Source organism: Capricornis sumatraensis, chromosome X (genome assembly GCF_032405125.1).
Source record: "Capricornis sumatraensis isolate serow.1 chromosome X, serow.2, whole genome shotgun sequence".
In the NCBI taxonomy this organism is placed as follows: domain Eukaryota; kingdom Metazoa; phylum Chordata; class Mammalia; order Artiodactyla; family Bovidae; genus Capricornis; species Capricornis sumatraensis.
This window is the reverse complement of record NC_091092.1, coordinates 149,232,154-149,258,310: the sequence shown is the minus strand read 5'-3', so window position 1 is coordinate 149,258,310 and position 26,157 is coordinate 149,232,154. Positions and strand designations below refer to the sequence as shown.

The window sequence follows — 26,157 nt, the reverse complement described above, 5'->3', positions numbered from 1 at the left end:
CGATCCTACGGACTGCAGCCCACCAGGCTCCTCTGTCCATGGGATTCTCCAGGCGAGAATACTGAAGTGGGTTGCCAGGCCCTCCTCCAGAGGATCTTTGCGACCCAGGGATTGAACCTGGGTCTCCTGTATTGCAGGCGGATTCTTTACCCACTGAGCCACCTGGGAAGCCGAAAGCCATTATACTCCAATTAAAAATATATATATATTTTTTTTCTTAAAAAGGTGAGCTCTGAACACTGACTTTCTGAACGTTGCTAGCGGGCCTCTTCTCAAAGAAGGTGCCTGGGTGAGATTTCACACAGGGAGGTGGATGGCGTGACCAGGGTCAGCGCAGGAGCAAAGACCGAGGAGGACGAGAGGAAAGAAGACAGGTTCTTAACCCACCGGCTGGTTGCATCTCTCCAGGTCAAACACAATGATTGCCAGTGCACATTTCCAGACTGCTCTCTGCACGGGGGAGTCACGCTCGCCGTTGAAGTGAGTATCAACCAGAGACGGCTTTCAGAGACGCTGGTCTACACTAACCCAGGTAGGGAGAGCATGGGGCGGGGTGACCCTTCTGCTCCCCGCGAGCATTCAGACTCCCTTGTCCCGCCTTTTTCCGTTTGATGGACACATACTTGACACACAGGGATTGTGTATGTCTGAGGATTTTTTTGGCTCTGTTTTGTCATTTCGGTGCTTTTCTGTTTGGCCGTTCCTTTGCGGCTTGTGGAATCTGACTTCCCTGGCCGGGGATGGAACCCAGGCCCACAGCAGTGAAAGTGTGGCTCCCTAACCAGGGGACCGCCAGGGAGCTCCCACGTTTGCTGTTTGGATGCGCGCACGCCTTCTGAAGTGGTACCAGCTAAGAAACAGCCAAGGAACAGGAATCCAGTTCTTCGAGCTGTTCATGTACCTATTCTGTTGCGGGTGTTTTTGCTGGTTGGTTGGTTTTTTTGTGGTGAGAACCCTTCAGGAGTCTTCTCTCTTCCGTTCAGTTCATTCACTTCAGTCGTGTCCGACTCTTTGCAACCCCATGGACTGCAGCACGCCAGGCTTCCCTGTTCTTTACCAACTCCCGGAGCTTGCTCAAACTCATGTCCATCGACTCAGTGACGCCATCCACCCATCTCATCCTCTGTCGTCCCCTCCTCCTCCCGCCTTCAATCTTTCCCAGCATCGGGGTCTTTTCCAGTGAGTCGGCTCTTCGCATCAGGTGGCCAAAGCATTGGAGTTTCAGCTTCAGCATCAGTCTTTCCAATGAATATTTAGGACGGATTTCCTTTAGGATGGACTGGTTGGATCTCCTTGCAGTCCAAGGGACTCTCAAGAGTCTTCTCCAGCACCACAGTTAAAAAGCATCAATTCTTTGGTGCTCAGCTTTCTTTATAGTCCAGCTCTCACATCCATACGTGACTACTGGGAAAACCATAGCTTGGACTACATAGACCTTGGTCGCCAAAGTAGTGTCTCTGCCTTTTAATATGCTGTCTAGGTTGGTCATAGCTGTTCTTCCAAGGAGCAAGCGTCTTTTAATTTCGTTTCTTTTCTCTTAGGGAATTTCAAGCGGACGATACAGTATTGTCAACTGTATCCGCCAGCGTTGGTTTTAGACCGCTGGGACGTCTTCTTCTGTTTTGGGGGGAAGAGTCTGAGAAGGACTGGTATTGATTCTCCTTTGAAGCATGAAGCCATTGGGTCCATCCCTCTTTAAACGCCACTGTTTTCTTTCTGTCCCTTCCCAGGTAAGGAGGGCACAGCTGCCGAAAACTTCTCCTGTGTTATCTACGATGCGGATTTCATGAACTGCAGCTGGGCCAAGGGCCGAGCGGCTCCCGACGACGTCCAGTATTTTTTGTACATGCGATCAAAGTAAGTGTTGACCTCATGTAGACAACCCTGGGAAATGCCGTGAGGAAGGGAAAAACTGCCCTGATGGTTCTCTGAACGTTTGGGGATCTGACAGGAAAAGAATCGAGAGGGAATGTCCTCGTTACCTGCAAGACTCGGGGACCCACGTGGGATGTCACCTCCGAGACTTCTCAGGGTTAACGTCGTACAGTTACTTCCTGGTTAACGGTACCAGCCATGAAGCAGGAATCCAGTTCTTTGACTCAGTTTTGCTGCTAAAGGAAATTGGTGAGAACAACCACCTGGAATTTAAAACCACTGCTTAGTTAGATGTGATGGAATTTGTGTAGGCATCTGCATGGAAGTTCCTGGAAATGCTGTAATAAATGACCACAGACTGGGAGGCTTAAAACAATGGGAATGGATTGTCCCAGGGTTCTGGAGGCCAGAAATCTTGGTCCCTTTTGCAGTGTCTGAAACAGCCCCTGCTCCCACGTCTGTCTGCTAGCTCCTGGTGACAGCCAGCAGCCCTTGGCTTATACATGAATTATTGCAACTTCTGAACCTGCTCCCTCCTCCTGGTGAACTCGGGAGCTCCCCTTAGTGTCGGGATGGGAGAAAGGGGTCTCCCCTCCGTGGACCAGGGGAGGCGTTCTGCATCAGAGGTGCCGCCGGGGGGTCTCGTTACAGAGCAGTACAACCCACCCGACAATATCAGCGTCCAGTGCAACGCGTCCTACTGCCTCATCCAGTGGGAAAAGCCCAGGACCCGGCAGGCACGGTCCAACAGGGAGTTCCAGTACCAGCTGGACATCCAGAGATGGGTGAGCGGGCTCGGCGCCGGGCAGGGCAGTGAGGCTCAGGGAGCCTGGCAGCCAGCCCCACAGGGCGACCGGAGGAGCTGGGGCACGAGAGGGGGGCGCGGACGGGTGAGCGTCGGGGAAGATCCAGGGCCCGGGGGTGCGGAACTGCTGGGCGCCGGGGGAATCCAGGGCCCGGGGGCGCAGAACTGCTGGGCGCCGGGGGAATCCAGGGCCCGGGGGTGTGGAACTGCTGGGCGCCAGGAGAGATCCAGGGCCCGGGGGCGCGGAACTGCTGGGCGCCGGGGGAATCCAGGGCCCGGGGGCGTGGAACTGCTGGGCGCCGGGGGAATCCAGGACCCCGGGGCGTGGAACTGCTGGGCGCCAGGAGAGATCCAGGGCCCGGGGGCGCGGAACTGCTGGGCGCCAGGAGAGATCCAGGGCCCGGGGGGGCGGAACTGCTGGGCGCCGGGGGAATCAAGGGTGTACCCAAGGCCCCTGTGCACGGTGTGGACGGGGTGAGCCATCCGAAACCTGCTTGGCTAGACCCAGTGTAGACAAGGCTTCTCGGCTCCAACCCCACATGGGGACCGATCTTAGATGCGAGCCCTGTACTCAAAGGCCATTTGAACCCAGTGTAGACGGGGTGAGCCGACGAACCCATCTGCATAGACCCAGTGTAATCGATGATCCTCAGTTCCAGCCTACATGGGGACCGATTTTAAACAAGAGCCCTCTACTGCAAGTCAGCTGCGCCCAGTGTAGACAGCGAGAGACCCTCTCCTCACGGCCCCCTGGACGCGGTGTAGACACGGAGACGCCCTGTCCTCACGGCCCCCTGGACCCGGTGTAGACACGAGAGACCCTCTCCTCACGGCCCCCTGGACCAGTGTAGACACGATCTCACCCTCTCCTCACAGCCCCCTGGACCAGTGTAGACAGGATCACACCCTCTCCTCACGGCCCCCTGGACCCAGTGTAGACACGATCTCACCCTCTCCTCAGGTCCCCCTGGACCCAGTGTAGACAGGATCACACCCTCTCCTCACGGCCCCCTGGACCCAGTGTAGACACGATCTCACCCTCTCCTCAGGTCCCCCTGGACCCAGTGTAGACACGATCACACCCTCTCCTCACGGCCCCCTGGACCCAGTGTAGACACGATCACGCCCTCTCCTCACGGCCCCCTGGCCCCAGTGTAGACACGATCACACCCTCTCCCCACGGCCCCCTGGACCCAGTGTAGACACGGAGACGCCCTCTCCTCACGTCCCCCTCGACCAAGTGTAGACACGGAGACGCCTTCTCCTCAGGTCCCCCTGCACCCAGTGTAGACACGGAGATGCCTTCTCCTCACGGCCCCTTGGACCAGTGTAGACACGATCACGCCCTCTCCTCACGGCCCCCTGGACCAGTGTAGACACGATCACGCCCTCTCCTCACGGCCCCCTGGCCCCAGTGTAGACACGGAGACGCCTTCTCCTCATGGCCCCCTCGACCCAGTGTAGACACAGAGACGCCCTCTCCTCACGGCCCCCTGGACACAGTGTAGACACGGAGACACCCTCTCCTCACGGTCCCTTGGACCCAGTGTAGACACAATCACACCCTCTCCTCACGGCCCCCTGGACCCAGTGTAGACATGATCACACCCTCTCCCCACGGCCCCCTGGACCCAGTGTAGACACGGAGACGCCCTCTCCTCACGGCCCCCTGGACCCAGTGTAGACACGAGAGACCGGCTACTCACGTCCCCCTGGACCTGGTGTAGACACAGAGACAGCTTCTCCTTAGTCCCCCTGGACCCAGTGTAGACACGATCACACCCTCTCCTCACGGCCCCCTGGACCCAGTGTAGACAGGATCACACCCTCTCCTCACGGCCCCCTGGACCCAGTGTAGACAAGAGACGCCCTCTCCTCACGGCCCCCTGGACCAGTGTAGACATGATCTCACCCTCTCCTCACAGCCCCCTGGACCAGTGTAGACAGGATCACACCCTCTCCTCACGGCCCCCTGGACCCAGTGTAGACACGATCTCACCCTCTCCTCAGGTCCCCCTGGACCCAGTGTAGACACGGAGACGCCCTCTCCTCAGGTCCCCTGGACCCAGTGTAGACACGATCACGCCCTCTCCTCACGGCCCCCTGGCCCCAGTGTAGACACGATCACACCCTCTCCTCACGGCCCCCTGGACCCAGTGTAGACACGATCACGCCCTCTCCTCACGGCCCCCTGGCCCCAGTGTAGACACGATCACACCCTCTCCCCACGGCCCCCTGGACCCAGTGTAGACACGGAGACGCCCTCTCCTCACGTCCCCCTCGACCAAGTGTAGACACGGAGACGCCTTCTCCTCAGGTCCCCCTGCACCCAGTGTAGACACGGAGATGCCTTCTCCTCACGGCCCCCTGGACCAGTGTAGACACGATCACGCCCTCTCCTCACGGCCCCCTGGCCCCAGTGTAGACACGGAGACGCCTTCTCCTCATGGCCCCCTCGACCCAGTGTAGACACAGAGACGCCCTCTCCTCACGGCCCCCTGGACACAGTGTAGACACGGAGACACCCTCTCCTCACGGTCCCTTGGACCCAGTGTAGACACGATCACACCCTCTCCTCACGGCCCCCTGGACCCAGTGTAGACATGATCACACCCTCTCCCCACGGCCCCCTGGACCCAGTGTAGACACGGAGACGCCCTCTCCTCACGGCCCCCTGGACCCAGTGTAGACACGAGAGACCGGCTACTCACGTCCCCCTGGACCTGGTGTAGACACAGAGACAGCTTCTCCTTAGTCCCCCTGGACCCAGTGTAGACACGATCACACCCTCTCCTCACGGCCCCCTGGACCCAGTGTAGACAGGATCACACCCTCTCCTCACGGCCCCCTGGACCCAGTGTAGACAAGAGACGCCCTCTCCTCACGGCCCCCTGGACCCAGTGTAGACATGATCACACCCTCTCACGTCCCCATAGACCCAGTGTAGACACGGAGACGCCCTCTCCTCACGGCCCCCTGGACCCCGTGTAGACATAATCACACCCTCTGCTTACAGCCCCCTGGACCCAGTATAGACACGAGAGACCCTCTCCTCTCGGCCCCCTGGCCCCAGTGTAGACACGATCACACCCTCTCCTCACGGCCCCCTCGACCCAGTGTAGACACGAGAGACCCTCTCCTCACGGCCCCTTGGACCCAGTGTAGACACGATCACACCCTCTCCTCACGTCCCCCTCGACCAAGTGTAGACACGATCACGCCCTCTCCTCACGGCCCCCTGGCCCCAGTGTAGACACGGAGACGCCTTCTCCTCAGGTTCCCCTGGACCCAGTGTAGACAGGATCACACCCTCTCCTCACGGCCCCCTGGCCCCAGTGTAGACACGGAGACGCCTTCTCCTCAGGTTCCCCTGGACCCAGTGTAGACAGGATCACACCCTCTCCTCACGGCCCCCTCGACCCAGTGTAGACACGATCACACCCTCTCCTCACGGCCCCCTGGACCCAGTGTAGACACGGAGACGCCCTCTCCTCAGGTCCCCCTGGACCAAGTGTAGACAGGATCACACCCTCTCCTCACGGCCCCCTGGACCCAGTGTAGACACGGAGACGCCCTCTCCTCACGTCCCCCTCGACCAAGTGTAGACACGGAGACGCCCTCTGCTCACGGCCCCCTGGACCCAGTGTAGACACGGAGACGCCCTCGCCTCACGGCCCCCTCGACCCAGTGTAGACAGGATGACACCCTGTCCTCACGGCCCCCTGGACCAGTGTAGACACGGAGACACCCTGTCCTCACGGCCCCCTGGACCCAGTGTAGACACGATCTCACCCTCTCCTCACGGCCCCCTGGACCAGTGTAGACACGAGCGACCCTTCTCCTCACGGCCCCCTCGACCCAGTGTAGACACGGAGACGCCTTCTCCTCACATCCCCTTGGACCCGGCGGAGACAGCCTCTCCTGACGGCCCCCGGACCTAGTGTAGACACCAGAGACCCTCTCCTCACGGCCCCCTGAACCCAGTTAGACACCGAGATGCCCTCTCCTCACGTCCCCCTGGACCCAGTGTAGACACGATCTCACCCTGTCCTCACGGCCCCCTGGACCCAGTGTAGACACGAGAGACCCTCTCCTCACGGCCCCCTGGACGCAGTGTAGACACGATCTCACCCTCTCCTCACGGCCCCCTGGACCCGGTGTAGACAGTGTGGACCCTCTTCTCACGTGCACCCTGACCCAGTGTAGACAGTGAGATACCGTCTGCTCCCAGTGCACGTGGGTTCTTCGTAAGATCCAGCAGCTGCTCAGTTTCCTTCGGAGCCCTGCAGCAGCGCCACCCCTGTCCTGTGGATAGATGTCCTCCTTCTTGTGCTGCCAACTCCCCGTTAGGAGGAATATAAGGGGCTCAACCCTTTGTTGGCCACTCTCGCTTTTGTTTTTTGTTGACTTCCTGGAAAGGCGAGATGGGGTGAGATCTATTAGCAGTTTCAAAATGGAGAAAAGTGAATATTCTGCTTTGCTTTGGTTTTTCCTAGCGTGATACCAGCAGCAGCAGAAGTCAGCTGGTGAGTGACAACGCTGACCCAACATCACCCTTGTAGTTCAATCCTGCGTGGGTGTGGTCACGCCCAGGCGCTTCAGTCGTGGCCAACTCTTTGTGACCCTGTGGACTGTAGCCTCTCTGTCCTTGGGACTCTCCGGGCAAGGATACTGGAGTGGGTTGCCATGCCCTCCTCCAGGGGAATCTTCCTGACCGGAGGATCGAACTTGCATCTGCCTACGTCTCCCGCATTGCAGGTGGATTCTTTACTCACACAGCCTCCAGGGAAGCCCCAGTTTAATCATACAATAGCCATCAATGGACACACACCAATTGAAATTGTTCCAGCGGTGGCCTGGATGGGGTGACATAAAAGTCAGATGATGGGATTTCCCGAGAGCTGTGGTCTGCGATGTTTTTGGTACCAGGGACCAGTTGTGCAGGAGACAGATTTTGCATGGACAGCGAGGGATGGTTTGGGGTGATTGAAGAAGAAGAAGGTGGTTTAAGGATGACTGAAGAGCGTTGCGTTTACTGTGCACTTCGCTTCCGTTGTTGCCTGAGCTCTACCTCAGGTCTTGAGGCCTTAGGTCCCAGAGGCTGAGGACCCCTGCCTTCGCATATCATCTGGGCAGTGCTAGAGTGGCACCCCTAGGTACCACTGGGGTGGGGCCTCCCCCTTCTATCCATGTTGGTCCAGGAAATACTCCTTGAAGTATCACAGAGGTGATTGCCTCCCTCAAAACTCCTCTCGAGGTTGGTCATCAAAGTACTTTTTGTTGATTTTTTTCTGAGCTTCACCACCACTGTGACCTCGGTATCATCCCCTGTCCGATGAGGAACTTAAACTTGGTCCTCTGAACATCCTTCGCGGGGCCATCATCCGTCTGTGGGTCTGTGCACATCCCCTTCAGCTCATGAACCGTTGCTGTGTCTGTCCTGAACGATCCCAGAAGCCCCAGGAGTAGCCACTCAGAAAATGCAGGACAATCACCCATTCTCTCTATTTATCTAAGCATCTCTCTGAACTATTCAGGACGCAAATTACAACATTCACGCCCAGGTTGGGAGGGTGTGGGCTTAAATTTACCACTTCAGTTGGGCAACTGAAAAGACACACACACACAGCCCTCACTCTTTTTCTCAACACAGGTGGCACCTCTAACTTTCTGCTTTCTCCAAAGATTGTAGTATTTGGTGACTCCGGGAACAGATACAACTTTCCGAAGCCGGGATCCAAAGCAAAACATACTGTGAAGATAAGGACGGCGGACGCCCGGAAAGCCCGCTGGGGTGCCTGGAGCCTGCCCGTTGAGTTCGGTAGGTGTCCTGAGACCGTCCCCGGACAGGTCCTGGCATTCTGAGGCCTTCTCTGAGCCGTTCTGGGAAGAGTTCCCGTCCCCGAGCCCCTGGTGACACTGTCCCCCTGGCATCAGCAACACCTAGTGAGTGAAAGTGAAAGTTACCCAGTCGTGTCCGACTCTCTGTGACCCCATGGACTGTAGCCCACCAGGCTCCTCTGTCCATGGGATTGCCCAGGCAAGAATCCTGAAGTGGGTTGCCATACCCTCCTCCAGGGGATCTTCCCAACCTAGGGATTGAACCCGGGTCTCCTGCATTGCAGGCAGATTCTTTACTATCTGAGCCACCAGGCAAAGATTAATTTAAACTATGGGCGAGAAAAAAAAAAAATGTTGACTTTTCCCAGAATACAGTTCTGAACAGACTCAGCTCACTTCCACATGACATTTTTTTTTTTGGTTTCACCTGCCATCCGCGATATGCACTTTTGACAACTGATGTATTGCTTAAAAGAAAAGATAACTGCTTTGCTTAACAAGTCACATTTGTTCTGTGTATACTGAGAAGTGTTGCAACAGGGAACGCGTCCATCGGGTTATAATCACTCTGATAGACTGAGAGTTTCTCGTTGTATTTTGGACTATTCACAGATGAAAAATGTGCCCTAGTTAAGAAAAATAATTTTGGAGAAGGAAATGGCAACCCACTCCAGTATTCTTGCCTGGGAAATCCCATGGACAGAGGAACCTGGTGGGCTACAGTCCATGGGGTCGCAAAGAGTCGGACACAGCTGAGAGACTAACACAGAGAAACGAAAATAGCTTATCGTAAAGAGCACTTATTCTAAATGACACGTGAAATGAAAGCTTAAGGATAGATGGGACGGGACTTCTCTCCTGGTCCAGCAGTTAAGATCTGCCTTCCAATGCAGGGGATGTGCGTTCGACCCCTGGTCGGGGAGCTAAGACCGCACATGCCTTCAGGGGAAAAGGCCAAAGCATAACACAGAGGCCATAAGGAATTCCCTGGCTGTCGAGAGGCTAGGAGGCTTCCCTCCCAGTGTTCAATCCCTGGTCATGGAACTCGATCCCTCGTGCCACAGCTAAGCCCCAGCACAGTCAAATCAGGGAAAAAATATTAGAAGAAGAATTAATATTGTAATAAATTCACCAAATGGGAGTGAACGGAGTTTACAGCTGTTTGCCTGGAACTGTTCATCCTACTCAGCTACTGAGCCTTTCTTCTGTCCATTTTTAAATTGAATGGTCTTTAGGTTGCTATGTTCTAAGAGTGCTTCGGGGGTTTTGAACATGCTCTGGGGCTCATCTCTTGTTCAGTCACTCAGTCGTGTCCGACTCTTTGCAACACCATGGACCGCAGCACGCCAGGGCTCCCTGTCCATCACTGTCTCCTGGAGTTTGCTGAAACCCATGTCCATCGCGTTGGTGATGCCATCCCACCATCTCATCCTCTGCCGACCCCTTCTCCTCCTGCCTTCAGTAGCACCAGGGTCTCTTCCAGTGAGTCAGCTCTTTGCATCAGGTGGCCAAAGTATTGGAGTTTCAACTTCAGCATCAGTCCTTCCAGTGAACACCCAGGACTGATCTCCTTTAGGATGGACTGCTTGGATCTCCTTGCAGTCCAAGGGACTCTCAAGAGTCTTCTCCAGCCTCACAGTTGGAAAGCATCAATTCTTCGGCACTCTGCCTTCTTTTTGGTCCAGCTCTCACATCCATACATGACTACTGGAAAAAACGGTAGCTTTGACTAGACGGACCTTTGTCGGCAAAGTACAGTCTCCTGTCTGTCAGACATTTTCTGTGAAAGCTCCGGGTTAGGGTACTGTCATAGATTTCCCTTCTTGTGAGGCTTGTCTGGTGGCTCAGACGGTAAGGAATCCTCCTGCAATTCAGGAGACACAGGTTTGGTCCCTGCTTGGGGAAGATCCCCTGAAGGAGGAAACGGCAACCCACTCCAGTATTCTTGCCTGGAGAATCCCATGGACAGAGGAGCCTGGCGGGCTGCAGTCCGTGGGGTCGCAAAGGGTAAGACGTGGCAGAGGGACGAACGCTTTCAGTTTCCCTGGCCGAACGTCCTCGTCCGCGAGCCCGTGAGCTGGCTGAGTGAGGACAGCGGCTCCCCCGCACCTTCGGGGTCCCTGGCATGTCCCCCCGCTCTGTCTTCCCCAGGCTCCGAAGAACCAGAGTCCAGCCTGGTGTACATCTACGTTATGGTGGTTCTGGGGACCCTCGTCTGTGGCCTGACCCTCGGCTGCCTTTTCAAAAGGTAACCCCGGGGAGTCCCGGGTCGGCTAACCCCCGTGCTTGTTCTAAAGTCGCCCCGCCCCGATCGGCTTACAGAGATGAGAAGGCAGCCTGCAAACGCCCCAGGCGGTCCAAGCCGCCGTGTAGATTTTCCATGAGAAAATTTATCTGGGGAAAACAGTGTTGACTTGAAAAAAAATCGCACAATGTGAATGTTGCGAGTTTATGTTTTCTTGGGGGCAAAACTAGGACCATGGGCTTCCCTGGGGGCTCAGTGGTGAGGAATCCGTCTGCAGTGCAGGAGACCTGGGTTTGATCCCTGGGCTGGGAAGATCCCCTGGAGGAGAGCATGGCAACCCACTCCAGGATTCTCGCCTGGAGAATCCCACGGACAGAGGAGCCTGGCGGGCTACAGTCCACGGGGTCGCAGAGAGTCAGACACGACTGAGCGACTGAACGAACAAAAGGATGAATGAAGGGCTGCAGCCCGGGACACAGCGCCTCGATAGCTCTGAGGAGCTGCTGCAAAGAGACAGGGAAGGCAGGTTGGCGTATATGTGATTTTGCTGAAGCGGGAGTTCACGCAATCAAGCATATATATATATTTTTTTTTTTGCAGAAGGTCTCTGCTAGTCATGGGGAGCAGACATCACCGTGAAGCGTTTCATTGCTTGTCTAGCTATGAGGAGATGCGAGAGTTGGGCTCATAAAATCGGTTCCTGGGAATATCTAACTATTTGAAGACCTGTCCTGCCAGTTTGTTTGTTTTTTTTTTCCTCCAGAGCACAGAGTGGCTCATGTCTGCTCTCCACCCTGAACTTCTTTCGGGAGGTGATTGAAGGTCAGCAGCTGCAGAAGCAGCTGGTTTAATCCTTGTAGAGATAGATGAAGTTTTGAAAGAGTGAGTCGCTCAGTCGTGCCCGACTCTTTGCAACCCCGTAGACCATAGCCCGCCAGGCTCCTCCGTCCGTGGGATTCTCCAGGCGGGAATCCTGGAGTGGCTTGCCATGCCCTCTTCCAGGGGATCTTCCCGAACCAAGGGTCGAACCCAGCTGTCCTGCACTGCAGGCGGATTCTTTCGCATGTGAGTTAGCAGGAAAGCCCCCTTACAGCTCAGCTGTGCTCCAAGGCCCGGCTTCCGTGTTTTTCGGAGCATCTGGAATTCTTGGAATGTTCCTCCTTGACAGACTTCTCTTTTCCCATAGCGTGTTACTCAGCCCCAGCTTCCAGGCCACTACAGGCGGCGTCCCCCCGCCACAGGGACCCCGCTAGCCTTTTTCCTGTCATATGAGCTCAGCAATCACGCAGGCTCTCTCAGATGCCCCGGAAGGAAGCCTGGCGTGTGCAGAATAAAGCTTGCGAGCTCTGCAGAGCCCCGGGGAGATTTGGCTCATGGGGAGACCCTCCTGCAGAGCGTGTGGGTCCCGTGGGCGTTGACCCGAGGCGTCTTTGTCACCAGGCTGCCCCGCCCCCACCATGGTTGGGTATCCTGTGTCTCCCCAGAGACAAGGGGAGACCCTGAGTGCCTGCTGCAAGAAGCTGCAAGGCATCACGGTGTTTGGAACACGAGGAAGACCGTGGGCAGCCCGACCACAGATGGTAGAGGCAGGAGCACGGGTCATGTTTTAACACCAAAGACTGATTTTAATCAAAAGCTGTGTGACTTCCTGTGGCTGCCAGAACCAGTGACCTCAGCTGGGGGGCTTAAAACCGCAGACATCCATCCTGCCCCAGTCCCAGGGACAACACGTCTGAGGTCAGGGGGTCCCAGGGCTGAGCTCCCTGCAGAGGCTCCGGGGAAGGCCCTCCCCGCCTCTTCCAGCTTCTGGGGGCTCTGGGCGTCTGTCCCTGGGCTGGTGGCCGCCTCCCTCCCGTCTCCGCCTCCGTCTCCACGTGGCTTCTCCGCTGCGTCCGTGTCTCTCCTCTTCCGTGTCTTATAAGGACCCTGTCCCTGGGTTTAGGGCCACCCCCGCCCAGGAGGACCTCATCTCAGACCCTTCACTCCGTCACAGCTGCGGAGACCCCATTTCATAACAAGCTCCCTTTCCCAGGCTTCAGGACTCGAGTGGATCTTTGGGGCCACCGTTCAGCTCAGCACAGCATCTTACGAGGTCACACAGTTGCCTCCTTGTCATGAGAACGAAAACAAGTGCCCATGTGTTCGTTCAGCACCACTGAGATGCTGGGGCACCATGGAATAGCCCTAAAAATGTGTGCCATCCACAGCAAACTGTGTCAGTCTGGAATCGTGGTCTTCAAGGCTGGGTATATCTCCCAGCCTTTTAAAACCAGAGAGCGTGGATTCCTCCAAGCTGCTCAAGACTGGGCACATACCACCACTGCCGTCTCTGCACCCAAGACAGTGAATATTCAGTTGAGTTCAGTCGCTCAGTCATGTCCAATTCTTTGCGACCCCATGGACTGCAGCACGCCAGGCCTCCCTGTCCTTCTCCTTCACCAGCTCCCAGAGCTTGCTCAAACTCATGTCCATCGAGCCGGTGATGCCATCCAACCATCTCATCCTCTGTCATCCAATACTCTGGTTTCTCTTCAAAGACAGTGAATGAAGGTTCTGGAAAGACCTTCCTAGGCATTTCTTAAGTACATCCGCAAAGGGTATATTATATTCGCTGGAGTGTAAGATTGGAGGCCGTCCTTCTGTGATTTTTTTTTAAGATTTCTTTTTTGGTGGATCATTATTATTTTTTTTAATGTCTCTCCTTTTCTTTTATTTTTCTTTTATTTTTGGAGTTTGAAGTTTTTATGTTGTAAATTGAAGAAAGTAGGGAAAACCACTAGACCATTCAGGTATGACCTAAATCAAATTCCTTAAGATTATACAGTGGAAGTGAGAAATAGATTTAAGGGCCTAGATCTGATAGATAGAGTGCCTGATGAACTATGGATGGAGGTTCGTGACATTGTACAGGAGACAGAGATCAAGACCATCCCCATGGAAAAGAAATGCAAAAAAGCAAAATGGCTGTCTGGGGAGGCCTTACAGATAGCTGTGAGAAGAAGAGAAGCGAAAAGCAAAGGAGAAAAGGAAAGATACAAGCATCTGAATGGAGTTCCAAAGAATAGCAAGGAGAGATAAGAAAGCCTTCCTCAGCAATCAATGCAAAGAAATAGAGGAAAACAACAGAATGGGAAAGACTAGAGATCTCTTCAAGAAAATTAGAGATACCAAGGGAACATTTCATGCAAAGATGGGCTCGATAAAGGACAGAAATGGTCTGGACCTAACAGAAGCAGAAGATATTAAGAAGAGGTGGCAAGAATCCATGGAAGAACTGAACAAAAAAGATCTTCATGACCAAGATACTCACGATGGTGTGATCACTCACCTAGAGCCAGACATCCTGGAATGTGAAGTCAAATGGGCCTTAGAAAGCATCACTACGAACAAAACTAGTGGAGGTGATGGAATTCCAGTTGAGCTTTTTCAAATCCTGAAAGATGATGCTGTGAAAGTGCTACACTCAATATGTCAGCAAAGTTGGAAAACTCAGCAGCGGCCACAGGACTGGAAAAGGTCAGTTTTCATTCCAATCCCAAAGAAAGGTGATGCCAAAGAATGCTCAAACTACCACACAATTGCACTCATCTCACATGCTAGTAAAGTAATGCTCAAAATTCTCCAAGCCAGGCTTCAACAATACGTGAACCGTGAACTTCCTGATGTTCAAGCTGGTTTTAGAAAAGGCAAAGGAATCAGAGATTAAATTGCCAATATCCGCTGGATCATCGAAAAAGCGAGAGAGTTCCAGAAAACCATCTATTTCTGCCTTATTGACTATGCCAAAGCCTTTGACTGTGTGGATCACAATAAATGTGGAAAATTCTGAAAGAGATGGGAATACCATACATCTGACCTGCCTCTTGAGAAACCTATATGCAGGTCAGGAAGCAACAGTTAGAACTGGACATGGAACAACAGACTGGTTCCAAATAGGAAAAGGAGTACATCAAGCCTGTATATTGTCACCCTGCTTATTTAACTTCCATGCAGAGTACATCATGAGAAACACTGGACTGGAAGAAGCACAAGCTGGAATCCAGATTGCCGGGAGAAATATCAATAACCTCAGATATGCAGATGACACCACCCTTATGGCAGAAAGTGAAGAGGAACTAAAAAGCCTCTTGATGAAAGTGAAAGAGGAGAGTGAAAAAGTTGGCTTAAAGCTCAGCATTCAGAAAACAAAGATCATGGCATCCGGTCCCATCACTTCATGGGAAATAGATGGGGAAACAGTGGAAACAGTGTCAGACTTTATTTTTCTGGGCTCCAAAATCACTGCAGATGGTGATTGCAGCCATGAAGTTAAAGGACGCTTACTCCTTGAAAGGAAAGTTATGACCAACCTACATAGCATATTCAAAAGCAGAGACATTACTTTGCCAACAAAGTTCCGTCTAGTCGTGGCTATGGTTTTTCCAGTGGTCATGTATGGATGTGAGAGTTGGACTATGAAGAAGGCTGAGCACCAAAGAATTGATGCTTTTGAACTGTGGTGTTGGAGAAGACTCTTGAGAGTCCCTTGAACTGCAAGGAGATCCAACCAGTCCACCCTAAAGGAGATCAGTCCTGGGTGTTCATTGGAAGGACTGATGGCTAAACCTGAAACTCCGTTACTTTGGCCACCTCATGCGAAGAGTTGACTCATTGGAAAAGACTCTGATGCTGGGAGGGATTGGGGGCAGGAGGAGAAGGGGACAACAGAGGATGAGATGGCTGGATGGCATCAACGACTCGATGGACATGAGTTTGGGTGAACTCCGGGAGTTGGTGATGGACAGGGAGGCCTGGAGTGCTGCAATTCATGGGGTCCTGAAGAGTCGGACACGACTGACTGAACTGAACTGAACTGATAGCCAATAAACAATGTTGCGATAGTTTCCGGTAGACAGCAAAGGGACTCAGCCATACATACACACGTATCCATTCTCCCCCAAACTCCCCTCCCATCCAGGCTGCCACGTGACATTGAGCAGAGTTCCCTGTGCTGCCCAGCAGGTTCTTGTTGGTTCTCCATGTTAAATACAGCAGTGTGTCCATGTCTACCCCTAATTCCCTGACTATCCCTTCCCCCATCCTTCCCCCTGGTGACCATAAGGTTATTACAGAGGATTGAGCAGAGATCCCTGTGCTGGACAGCAGGTCCTTGCTGGTTCTCCATGTTAAATCCAGCAGTGTGTCCATGTCCATCCCAGACTCCCTAACTATCCTTCTTCCCATCTCCCCACTCCCTCGTAACGATAAGTTGGTTTTCTAAGTCTGTGAGTCTCTTTCTGTTTTGTAGGTAAGTTGGCATCATTTCCTTTTAGACTCCACATGTAAGGGAAGCCACACGATATTTCTCCTTCTCTGTCTGACTGACTTCACTCAGTGTGACAATCTCTGGGTCCATCCATGTTGCTGCAGGTGGCATTGTTTCATTCTTTTTAACAGTTGCGTAATAGTCCATCATGTATATATACCATGATGTACCTCATTTTTAAAGTGTTTACTGAATTGGTTACAATCGTGCTTCCGTTTTATGGTGTTTTTTTGTCTGCGAGGTATGTGGGATCGTAGCTTCCTGACCAGGGATCACACTGGCATCCCAGGGCCCGAACTCACACCCCCTGCCTTGGAAGGTGACATCTTAACTCCCGGACCTCCAGGGGAAGTCTCCCCTTCTATGATTCTTAAAGGGAACTGTTCTGAAGGCGTGAGTCCAGAGGGCGTGTTTGCACTTAACATAGCGTGCCTCTCCTCTGGGAGCCAGGACAAAAGTGTGGGCCTGTCCGTCTTCTCTTCATCTCGTCTCTTATCTCCCCAGGTTCCTCAAGACCCACAGGTTATTCCCTCCGGTTCCACAGATCAAAGATAAATTGAATGATAACCAACAAGTCGACCACGAGGTATGTCCGGGATGAGTGAGGGGCCAGCCACGATGGACAGGTGGGGAACGGTGAGCCCAGAAGCTCGTCTGTGCCCAGCCAAAGCTGAGGTCCACAGGAGGAGGCTGGAATCCCGTGTCCTGCTCACTGGCTTTCTCCGGGGCAGGGTGGGGGCGGGTGGGGGTTTCGTCTGCAAGCTGTGTCCGGGGAAATTAGCCTGGTTGTGGAGAAGGAGGAGGAGAGAAGGGGAAGATGGGGATGGCAGAGACAGAGACAGACCTAACGAGGTCCAGCCAGATCTCTAGCACACAGAGGGGACGATAAACAATAAGGAACAGGAGACAAGAGAGACAGACTGAACGGGGCCCAGCCAGATCTCCAGGGGGCAGCACACAGGATGAAAAAGGACACGGGACAAGACAAACACCGCCCCCACCCCCCGATATGTCGCGCTTCCCTGGTGGCTCAGATAGTAAAGAACCCGCCCGCAATGTGGGAGACCCTGGTTCGGTCCCTGGGTTGGGAAGATCCCCTGGAGAAGCGGAATGGCAACCCACTCCAGTATTCTTGGGCTTCCCTTGTGGCTCAGATGGTTAAAAAAAAACCAACAAAAAACCTCTGCATGCAATGAGGGAGACCTGGGTTTGATTCCCTGGGTTGGGAAGATCCCCTAGAGGAGGGAATGGCAACTCAGTTCAGTATTCTTGCCTGGAGAATCCTCATGAGTAGAGGAGAGCCTGGTGGGTTATATATACTCCATGGGGTCACCAAGAGTTGGACACAGCTGAGCGACTAACACTTTCACTTTCAAATGTGGGAAACCCTCCCCTGCACTTGGGTTCACCCGTCGAGCCCATCTTCCCGAGGCAGGGACTGCGTCCGCCTCCTCCACGTTCTGCCGTCATGCCCTGGTGGGTTCCTGGGGAGGTCTAGGGTCCCGCGACACTCTCCTTCCGAGCTCTGAGCTCCGTGTGGTCCCAGTGAGTGTGGTACGCCAGTCTCAGACGTCCCTCCCCCAGCTCATCTGCCGCCGATGAGCTCCCACTCGGAGACCAGGCTCCCATTTCTGTCTAAACTCTCCACCTCCGTGGGGCCTCCGGGGGCTTCTGGGGAGCTGACATCCCTGCCTTTCTCCCCCATCAGATGCTATGGGAGAAGTTTACACACGAAGCGGGAAAAGGTGACAAGGAAGAGGTCTTAACCGTGGAGACAGTCTCAGAAGCCCCAGCGAAACTGTGAATTCCAGGCGTCTCCATACCCGGGACTTTCTGGAAGCTGTTTACTTTTTTAAAAATATTTTTTAAACATTTCTTAAGTATTTTATTTACTGTTTTCTAATGAAGCTTTTTTAAATTGTTGTGTTTTTATAGCATTCTATCTTTTTGTTCTTTTAACGAGGCTTCCCAGGAAGTCAGTGGTAAAGTACTCGCCTGTGAATCGAAGAAACTCAGGTTCGATTCCTGGGTCGGAAAGAATCCCTGGAGAAGGAAATGGCAACTCACTCCAGTATGCTTGCCTGGAGAGTCCCATGGACAGAGGAGCCTGGGATCCTCTCTGGGGTCATGAAGAACCAACTAATCAACAACTGGTTTTTTTACTCTAAAAGATAATGTCCTGTTTCTCAAAGGTGCTTTTGTAGCTGGAGGGATGTTTGAATGCCTTTCAAATCTGAACAACTTAATGCACCTCTCAGCGCCTCCTGGAACCCCATCCCCTCGTCACACGCAGGTGTCCAGACTGCCAGTGGCCGCTGGGGCTGGAACGCCGTCTCCCCTGCCTCTGCTTTTACTGGCGGACAGAATACACCCTCCTGTCTTGGTTTTTCTTTTTTTTTCCTGCATCAGCTGCAGTTTAGAAAGAAAGGAGTTTCCAGCGGCTACTGTCACAGGACCTCCATGATGGACTTGGCATGGCAGGAATCTATCCGTTAACACCTCGTACGGTCTCCTGTGTAATTCTTTTAACAGTCTCTGTGATGAGCTGACCCCCAGGCGGGTGGTCCACGACCCAGTCTCCATCTCGGGATCCTGGCATTCTTCACCGCTGTTAAATTCCTTGTGTCGGAAGGCAACCCGTTTGTGGGTTCCGGGATTTAGGATATCACTGGGGATGTTATTCTGTCCACCACACGGGGAGGGGACGCAGACGTCCTTGGGGACATTTTTCTGTCCACCGCACGGTGTCCCAAAGAGGGGAGATTGGCTGAGCCGGGAGCCATCCCCAGACCTGCAGATTCAAACGTCACCCTCTGGGTGTAGAGGCCCCTTTCCCCCCACCCTTCTTCCCCCTCATAACATGTCCTGTGCATTCCTCCCGTTCCCCTGGAGTCCTCCACCAAAACCAGCTGAGTCGTACGCTTTTTGCACAAACCGGCAAAGCCTTTTTTGTTGTTTTTTTTAAACTCCGGTCTTTTCTCGAGCTTTGTGAGCCATTTTAGCCAATTACCCAGCCCCACGGAGGGGGTCTTGGGAAGCCTGACTTATAAGCTGGTCAGTCAGAAGTCTGGGCTGCCTGGGACCCCCCTCCCCAGGAGGGGTCTGAAGAGACTGGGATCAGAAGCCTTGGGGAACCGGTTTTTCATGCTGGAAAATGACCTGGAAGCTGACACACTGCCAGGTGAAAACGCATCGGGGCTAGAAATGATCTGGAGACAACAGCTGTGTCATTTTAGCATGTGAATATTACAGAACTCAGGAAACATGAGCTATTTGCTGTTTCTGTTTGTACACACATTGCTTTTATTTCATTTTTTTAGATTCCAAAAGGATGGTTGCCAATGGGGAAAGGCAGGTAGGGTTCATGGGCGGGGGAGCAGGGTAATTTAGATGTTTGGGGTTAAAAGTGTGAACTGTAAATTGATCAATGGATATAAAGTGTTAGTCGTAAAATAGATAAGCAACAGAGATTTATGGTATACCTCAGGGAATCAGATAATCCTATTCCATATGATGTCAGACACTATAATGAAAAGGGGTCTGAGAAAAATGTATGTCTCCATAAGGGAATCACTTTGCTGTACCCCTGAAACTAACACAGTGTTGTAAGTCAGCCACGTGTTCAGTCGTCTCCGAGTCTCTGCGACCCCACGGGCCGTAGCCCCCCAGGCTCCTCTGTCCATGGGACCCTCCGGGCAAGAACACTGGAGTGGGCTGCCGTGCCCTCCACCAGGGAATCTTCCCAAGCATCACACCTCTGTCTCCTGCGTTGGCGGGCGGATTCTTTACCACTGAGCTACCAGGGAAACTATACTTTAAAATTAAAAAAAAAAAAAGTCAAGTCACTCTAGAGGCGTCCCAGGTGACTCCCTGGCAAAGAATATGCCTGCCAGTGCAGGAGACGCGGGTTCGATCCCTGGGTTGGGAAGACCCCCTGGAGGAAGAAAGGGCAGCCCACTCCAGTATTGCCTGGAGAATCCCATGGACAGAGGAGCCTGGGGGGGCTACAGTCCATGGGGTCTCAGAGAGTCGGACACGATGGAGCGGCTGGACAACAGCAAGAAGGTTATTGTAGTGAGAAAAAGGAAACAGTTCTTCAACCAGACGCCCCTGGCACGGAGGATCTGATACCCCCAGCTCCCCTCCCATCCTGTTCCCCCCAGAAGGGTCCCCTCCTGGCCCCTGCTTGGCACTGAGGCTGCTGGCCCAGCTGTTCTGTCTCTGCCGCCCGGGAGGCAGCTGTATACCCTCCTGGGTTTGCACCACGACGCAAACCCAGACCTGTGGTTTGCACCACGATGCCCCTGCAGGAACCAGTGACCGTGGAGTCGAGCGTATCGGGAACTGGTGTCTGCAGTGGTGCCTGGGAGGATGAGGAAGCTGGCACAGCTGGGCTGGTGGGGTTGGTCCGGGCGACCCCAGCCGCCTCCTGGGTCCTCTCCGTGCAGGAAGGCACAGGGCAAGCACGTGCTTCCTGGGGCCCTTCTCGGGGCCGCTCTGCAGCTGGCTGAGTCACATCCTGAAATAGACAGCTGATGTGCTCACTTAGGACTGAGTTACCGGGCATGGATGCATGGAGCAGGGTCCGTTTCAGCATCATGGGATCCCCGGGGTGGAGGGTGGGCGCTGGGAGTGGGGTGTGTGTGTGTGTGTGTGTGTGTGTGAATCGCTCAGTCGCGTAAGATTCTCTCCGAACCCATGGACTGTAGCCCAACAGGGTCCTCTGTCCATGGGGTTCTCCAGGCAGGAATGCTGCAGTGGGTTGCTGTTTCAGTATTCTTGTCTGGGAAATCTCATGGACGGAGGAGCCCGGTGGGCTATTACAGTCCAGGAGAGGGAGGGAGGCAGAGAATAGTTCCCACCCCGAGAGAGCCAGCTCCCGAGGAAGAAGCTGAGAACATGTCACGTGGAGAAGGAGGAAGTGGACGGCGTGTGAGTGACGTTCGTCTTTGAATCTGAAATTCCCCCCAACTTACAGCTTCTTCCTTGTTGTTATTCAGTCGCTGAGTCGTGTCCAGCTCTTTGCGACCCCATGGACTGCAGCACGCCAGGCCTCCCTGTCCATCACCAATTCCCAGAGCTCACTCAAACTCATGTCCATCGAGTCGGTGATGCCATCCAGCCATCTCATCCTCTGTCGTCCCCTTCTCCTCCCGCCCGCAATCTTTCCCAGCATCAGGGTCTTTTCCAATAAGTTGGCTGTTCCCATCAGATGGCCAAAGTACTGGAATTTTCAGCTTCAGCATCAGTCCTACCAGTGAATATTCAGGACTGATCTCTTGCCTGCAGACCACTGAAGGTTCAGCCACACCCTTGCTGGTGGGTCAGCTCCGCTCAAAGCAACTGGGAAACCGTAGCAGTCAGAGTTCTCCAGAGAAATAAGACGAACAGGGTGGAGATTTGTGATGCATGGGTGGATAGATGGGATAGACAGAGAGATCGGCGGGGAGACGGGTGGGGAGAGGTGGTAGAGAGAGAGAGATGGTAGGTAGAGATGTTAGGTAAGTAGGTAGACAGATAGGCAAACAGAGATGATCGGGTTCATAGAAAGTGAAAATGAAGTCGCTCAGTCGCGTGTCCGACTCTGCGACCCCAGGGACTGTAGCCCATCAGGCTCCTCCATCCGTGGGATTTTCCAGGCAAGAGTGCTGGAGTGGATTGCCATTTCCTTAGATGATAAATAAATAGGGAGACAGACGGGTAGGTAGAGATGGTAGACAGATAGGCAAATAGTAGTAGAGATAATAGGTAAATAGGCAGGTAGAGATGATAGGCATAAACGCAGATATGGCTGATAGATACAGACGGTCGGTGGAGAGAGAGACAAGCGGACACAGACATGATCGGTAGGTAGGCGCAGGTGATAGATGGACCAATGGGTAGAAAGATAGATGGACAGGCAGACAGAGACGACACATGGGTAAAGTAGACGATAGGTAAATAGGTAGGTGGCAGATATAGATAGGAAGATAGACACGGGTAATAGACAGAGACGCTGGATATGTAGATAGAGCTGGTAGGGAAATAGGGAGACGAGTGAATAGAGAGGAGAGGGAGACGGGTGCATACAGACAATAGACTGGTACGTAGACCGGTACGCAGGCAGACAGACAGACAGGTGGATGGAGGTGAGGGGTGAATGGAAAAATAGGTACGTAAACAGGCAGGTGGGCAGAGATGAAAGTGAAGTCGCTCAGTCGTGTCTGAGTCTTTGCAGCCCCGTGGACTGTAGCCCATCAGGCTCCTCTGTCCATGGGGTCCTCCAGGCAAGAGTCCTGCAGTGGGTTGCCATTTCCTTCTCCAGGGGATCTTTCCCCAACCCAGGGGTGGAACCCGGGTCTCCCGCATTGCAGGCAGACGCTTTAACCTCTGAGCCACCAGGGAGGCCAGGCAGAGATGCTAGATAGACAGACAGGCAGTTCGATAGGTGGGCAGAGATGATGGCTAGGTCGACAGAGATGATATATAAATAGAAAAATCGGTGGATCAGTAGATAGGTAGGCAGAGATGACAGACAGACAGACACATAGGTAGACGGATGGACGGGTAGACAGAGATGATAGGTAAGTAGAGAGTAGCTAAATAGTAGATGATGGATGGATGGACAGCTATAGATGTATATAGGCAGACACAGATCGACTGATGGGTACATATGTAATTCATAGATGAAAGAGATGAGATGTCGGAGAAGGCAATGGCAGCCCACTCCAGTACCCTTGGCCTGGCAAATCCCATGGACGGAGGAGCCTGGTGGGCTGCAGTCCACGGGGTCGCTAGGAGTCAGGCACGACTGAGCGACTTCCCTTTCACTTTTCACTTTCCTGCATTGGAGAAGGAAATGGCTGCCCACTCCAGTGTTCTTGCCTGGAGAATCCCAGGGAGGGGGGAGCCTGGTGGGCTGCCGTCTATGGGGCCGCACAGAGTCGGACACGACTGAAGCGACTTAGCAGCAGCAGCAGCAGCAGAGATGAGATGTAAGCTGTGGATATAGAGATTTATGTGTGTGTGTGTGTGTGGATATACGTATGGATGTGTATAGATGCATATAGGGAGAGACAGAATCTTATACAGCTGGCCCTCCTCAGCTACAAGTGCAGAACCCAGGGCCAACTGTATACACACGAAGAGAGATATACAGATATCTACCTATATATAGAAAGAGATGCAGCTACACATAGCTACTTGGAGAAAGGTAGACACGTATGGTGATAGATAATGCATAAGGAAGGAGAGACGCTGATTTCAAGGAATTGGCTCGTGCGATTGTGAGGCTGCTGAGTGTGAAGTCCGCAGGTCAGGGGGCCGGGCTGGACACCCAGGCAGGAGTTGACACTGCGGTTCTGGAGACAGAATTTCATCTTCTCTGAGAAACCTCCATGTCTGCTTTCCAGACTTTAGCTGGAATTCTCTGGTGGTCCCGTGGTTATGACTCACTGCTTCCAGTGCAAGAGGTGACAGTTCGATCCCTGGTCGGGGAACTAAGATCCCACATGCTGTGCAGTGCGGCCAAATTTAAAAAAAAAAAAAAAGTCTCTTCACCTGATTAGACGAGGCCCACCACCACATGGAGCTTCTTCTCTTTGCTTCAAGCCCCACCCCCCCGCCATAAAAGACCTTCGCCTGATTAGACGAGGCCCACCACCACATGGAGCTTCTTCTCTTTGCTTCAAGCCCCATCCCCCCCGCCATAAAAGACCTTCGCCTGATTAGATGAGGCCCACCACTGCATGGAGCTTCTTCTCTTTGCTTCAAGCCACCCCCCCGCCATAAAAGACCTTCGCCTGATTAGATGAGGCCCACCACCACATGGAGCTTCTTCTCTTTGCTTCAAGCCCCTCCCCCATAAAAGACCTTTGCCTGATTAGATGAGGCCCACCACCACATGGAGCTTCTTCGCTTTGCTTCAAGCACCCCCACCGGCCATAAAAGACCTTCGCCTGATTAGATGAGGCCCACCACCACATGGAGCTTCTTCTCTTTGCTTCAAGCCCCCCCATAAAAGACCTTTGCCTGATTAGATGAGGCCCACCACCACATGGAGCTTCTTCGCTTTGCTTCAAGCACCCCCACCGGCCATAAAAGACCTTTGCCTGATTAGATGAGGCCCACCACCGCATGGACCGTTTTTTTTTTCTTTGCTTCAAATCTCCCTCCCCACACATTAAAAAAATGAAAAACTTCACCTGATTACACAAGGCTCACCACCACTGGAGCCTGTTCTCTTTACTTCAAGCAAGCTGGTTGTGAACTTGAGTCACACCTACAAAGCCTGTTCCCAGCCACCCCCTCGGGGAAGCATGTGAATGAATGGGGCTGTCACCTGGACAGGGACGCATGAACTGACCACCCCGGGAATATGTACAGCACATCCCAATCGATAGCAGTGTCTCACTATCAGCGTATCCACGGTAACAGATGTACAGGCTGCCCGCTGCAGGATGTTCATTAGGGGGCTCACGGGAAAATAGGGGAGGGCGGAGGAGAGGTCCACGGGCGCTCTGTGCCTCCTGCGAGGTGTCTCTGAAAAGCCAAAACTGTGAAAAAATAAAGTCCATTAGTAATAATCCCCCTGGCAACGCAGGAGACAGGAGAGCAGAGGGACGATCTCCCGGAGGAGCGCCTGGCAACCCACCCCAGCGTGCTTCCCTAGAGAATCCCGGGGACAGAGGAGCCTCGCGGGCTGCAGTCCACGGGGCGGCGGAGCGTCAGGCGCGGCGGAGCGAACGAGCGCACGGCGATCGTAGGAAATTATTATCGAAGCCAGGAGGGAGAAGATAAACAGCCGGTATCTGCCGAGCGTTCTCAGGGCCTTCTGCAGCGAAACCCGCAGAGTTCTGCAGCAGAGTCGGTCCCGGCCGACTCTGTCTTTTAAGGTGATGAAACCCAGCAGTTAAGACAGAAACATGAGACTTGAGGAAATGTCATTTGTGGGCGGGACCGCAGAACAAACCGAGTCGCTGCCGACTTGCACAGTTTCCGGCTGTGTCTCTCTGTGTCTCTCTCTCTCTCTCAGATGAGCTCCCAGCGGCAGCAGCTGACTGGTTGGGGCCTCAGGGTCCCCGGGAGCCCGTCTCTCTGTCTCCGTCTGTCTGAGGCACGGGGTGGGGACGGCCTCTGCAGTGGGCGGTGCCTGCTGGCTCCGGGGGCCACGCTAGGCATCCCCGGTCCTTCCGTGGGTGCTTGTGCCAGGTCAGAGGTGAAAAGGCACATGGGTTTGCAGATTCGCAGCCTCCGCGCCTCCTCCGGCGAATTTCTCTGTCTCCTCCCCTGCGTCAGCTCCCACAGGTAACCCCGCACCCCGGAGCCTCAGGGCCAGAGCAGACGCTTTCCACTCACATCTTCCTGTACTTCCTCACCCTGCTTATTTAACTTCTGTGCAGAGTACATCATGAGAAATGCTGGGCTGAAAATGGCAGAAAGCGAAGAAGAACTAAGGAGCCTCTTGATAACAGTGAAAGAGGAGAGTGGAAAATGCTGGCTTAAAACTCAGCATACAGAAAACGAAGATCATGGCATCCGGTCCCATCACTTCATGGGAAATAGATGGGGAAACAGTGGATACAGTCTGGCAGACTTCAGTCCATGGGGTTGCAGAGAGTCGGACACGACTGAGTAACACTTCATTGCAAACGAGTGTGAGTGATTCCTTAGGGAGAGATGGACTGAAAGTCAGCTCAGTTCATCCCTCCCTCTGCCCCCAGGCCCCTGGGGGACAGAGACCCGGAGAAGAGCCAGTCACAGCCTCTGGCAGAGCTTCCAAGCTGAAAGGGAACCAGCTCCCCAGTGGCTGCAGAGGAAGCTCTAAGGAGATGCCAGTTTCCCAAACACGGTGACACCGAGCCGACACCCCAGTGACCCCCGCCACCCCGCCACCCCCGACCAGAAGATGCAGGAAAGCCAAGTGGCCATCTAGCTCCCTGCTGCTAAAAGAGGAACCTTGGGAGGTTGATTAAACAAAAGAAAAGAAAAAAAAACTGAGGGGGCAGGCTTGAGAGGGAACATGGACTGTGTTATGACACTTCCTGTTCCCTGAGATGATGATAACGGCGGGCTGGTCACTCGGTGATGACGAAGGCTCTGCTGATA

At 53.7% G+C, this 26,157-nt stretch overlaps 1 protein-coding gene across 4 annotated transcripts in view; it reads left to right on the top strand.

Moving 5' to 3' along the window:
- The window catches only part of CSF2RA (colony stimulating factor 2 receptor subunit alpha), a 39,163-nt gene extending 19,887 nt beyond the window's left edge, over positions 1–19,276 (top strand). For 3 of the 4 annotated variants that reach the window (XM_068962052.1, XM_068962053.1, XM_068962051.1), the window contains exons 4-12: positions 409–532; positions 1,731–1,857; positions 1,952–2,124; positions 2,527–2,660; positions 7,177–7,206; positions 8,366–8,501; positions 10,673–10,769; positions 16,576–16,657; positions 17,780–19,276. In XM_068962052.1, coding sequence (XP_068818153.1) covers positions 409–532; positions 1,731–1,857; positions 1,952–2,124; positions 2,527–2,660; positions 7,177–7,206; positions 8,366–8,501; positions 10,673–10,769; positions 16,576–16,657; positions 17,780–17,875 — 999 coding nt within the window. In that variant the 3' untranslated portion in view covers positions 17,876–19,276. The remainder of the gene's footprint in view (positions 1–408; positions 533–1,730; positions 1,858–1,951; positions 2,125–2,526; positions 2,661–7,176; positions 7,207–8,365; positions 8,502–10,672; positions 10,770–16,575; positions 16,658–17,779) is intronic. The other variant, XM_068962054.1, reaches the window with a different exon arrangement.
- The last annotated feature ends 6,881 nt before the right edge of the window (positions 19,277–26,157 follow it).